This window comes from Amphimedon queenslandica, unplaced genomic scaffold (assembly GCF_000090795.2).
Source record: "Amphimedon queenslandica unplaced genomic scaffold, v1.1 AMPQUscaffold_13363, whole genome shotgun sequence".
NCBI lineage: Eukaryota > Metazoa > Porifera > Demospongiae > Haplosclerida > Niphatidae > Amphimedon > Amphimedon queenslandica.
The window spans coordinates 7,199-8,726 of NW_003546401.1; the positions used below are offsets into that span (position 1 = coordinate 7,199).

The window sequence follows — 1,528 nt, forward strand, 5'->3', positions numbered from 1 at the left end:
AAGTGTTAGAGCTAAAGAAAGTGTTAGAGCTAAAGGTATTTATTAAGTTTTTTGTTTATTTTTATCTATGCAAGTATAGAGACAGTTGAACCCACTACAGATATTAGTACTGCAGCCAAAGAGAGCAATAGAACTAAAGGTACTATTATGCAATTTTTGAACAAAGACAATTGTGCCTGCCTACGCAAGTGTTACAGGTTTTTAATTGTTATTATTGACTTATGTAGAAACAGAGAGAGTTATATGTACTGCTAAGGGGAGTAAGGGAAGTGTTAGAACTAAAGGTATTAATATACTAGCTTTTTATAAATGTTGATGTAATATAGAAACAACTGTAAGTCCTGCTAATGCAACTACTGCTAAGAAAAGTGCTAAAGGTGTCACATAATTCTTTTATTTTATTTTATTATTTTTAATATAGAATCAGCTGATTATCCTACTGCAAAGAAGAGTGTTCAAAGTATACAATAATTTATTTTGCTATTAATTTTATAGTTTATGCTTAGGTGCACATAGAGTTGATACAAGAAGGAGTGTCAGAACTAAACGTAGTAAAATTTTAATTATTATTATCTTTATTATTATTGATAATTACAGAAATGGAAAGAGTTGGACAATGTACAGTGAATAATGGTATTGCTAAAGGTATTTATTTTTAATTAATAATTTATGACGATTTATTATTCAATAATACAGATGCAGTCCCTTCTACTACTTATGCTACCAAAAGGAGTGTTAAATCTAAAGGTAAAGGATAACATTTTGACATAGTCTAATTATACTACAATAATAGTCAAGTCTGATTGTTCCCTGAAGCAATGTTCACATCCTGATGAGTCTAATTGGGTCTTTTGTTGCAGCTGCAACCAGTGGTATCACTGTTATTGTTATAAAATTTCATTTCAAAAGGCGAAATCAAAAAACTTTAAATTTACATGTAACAACTGTAAATAATAACTAATTTTAATAATAATCAATAATGTTCGGCGTGTCCGTTTATTGTAGAAGAAGTTAAATATTTTTTATGGTAGCTGAGTGTACCTAAGAAGCCGGCTGTGTGATCCTTTTTGAAGAAGACAGTCAGTACTAGAGTTCTGGTGGTATAAAACTATTCTTCGAATAAAGTTTGCTTCGTTGTGGTTAAGTGACGAAAATTGAGTGAACTCGGCCGATTATCGTGTGAATCCACGAAGTGTGTTTAGCAAGTTATATCTTTACAAAGAAAGAAGGTGATGCTTTGATTTTTACCATGCAAACAGGTATTATAATGATCTATATCTAGTGCAAAAATCACTGGAAAATCATGTTTAGTTTTAAAAATATAACTGTCCGAATTTTGATTAGTCCGATATTTGATTGTTTACTCTAATAACATAAGTAATTAAAAGTGAGGTCAGTTCCCCTCCTGCTACCTTGCATCAAAATTTAGAGAGGCTCTGCTCTTCTGGATGCAGGCTGCGGTGGGGCTCTGCCCCCTTGATCAAAACGTGGGGGGGCTCAGCCCCCCTTGCCCCCCCCCAGATCCACT

General features: G+C 32.9%; 1 protein-coding gene across 1 annotated transcript in view; it reads left to right on the plus strand.

Annotated features, from left to right (window-relative positions):
* LOC100639109 (jerky protein-like) overlaps positions 1 to 758 on the plus strand; it is a 2,342-nt gene extending 1,584 nt beyond the window's left edge. Inside the window, exons 2-8 of the mRNA XM_003387151.1 lie at positions 75 to 139; positions 228 to 284; positions 327 to 368; positions 422 to 460; positions 507 to 551; positions 598 to 645; positions 697 to 758. Coding sequence (XP_003387199.1) covers positions 75 to 139; positions 228 to 284; positions 327 to 368; positions 422 to 460; positions 507 to 551; positions 598 to 645; positions 697 to 758 — 358 coding nt within the window. The remainder of the gene's footprint in view (positions 1 to 74; positions 140 to 227; positions 285 to 326; positions 369 to 421; positions 461 to 506; positions 552 to 597; positions 646 to 696) is intronic.
* Positions 759 to 1,528: the final 770 nt, after the last annotated feature.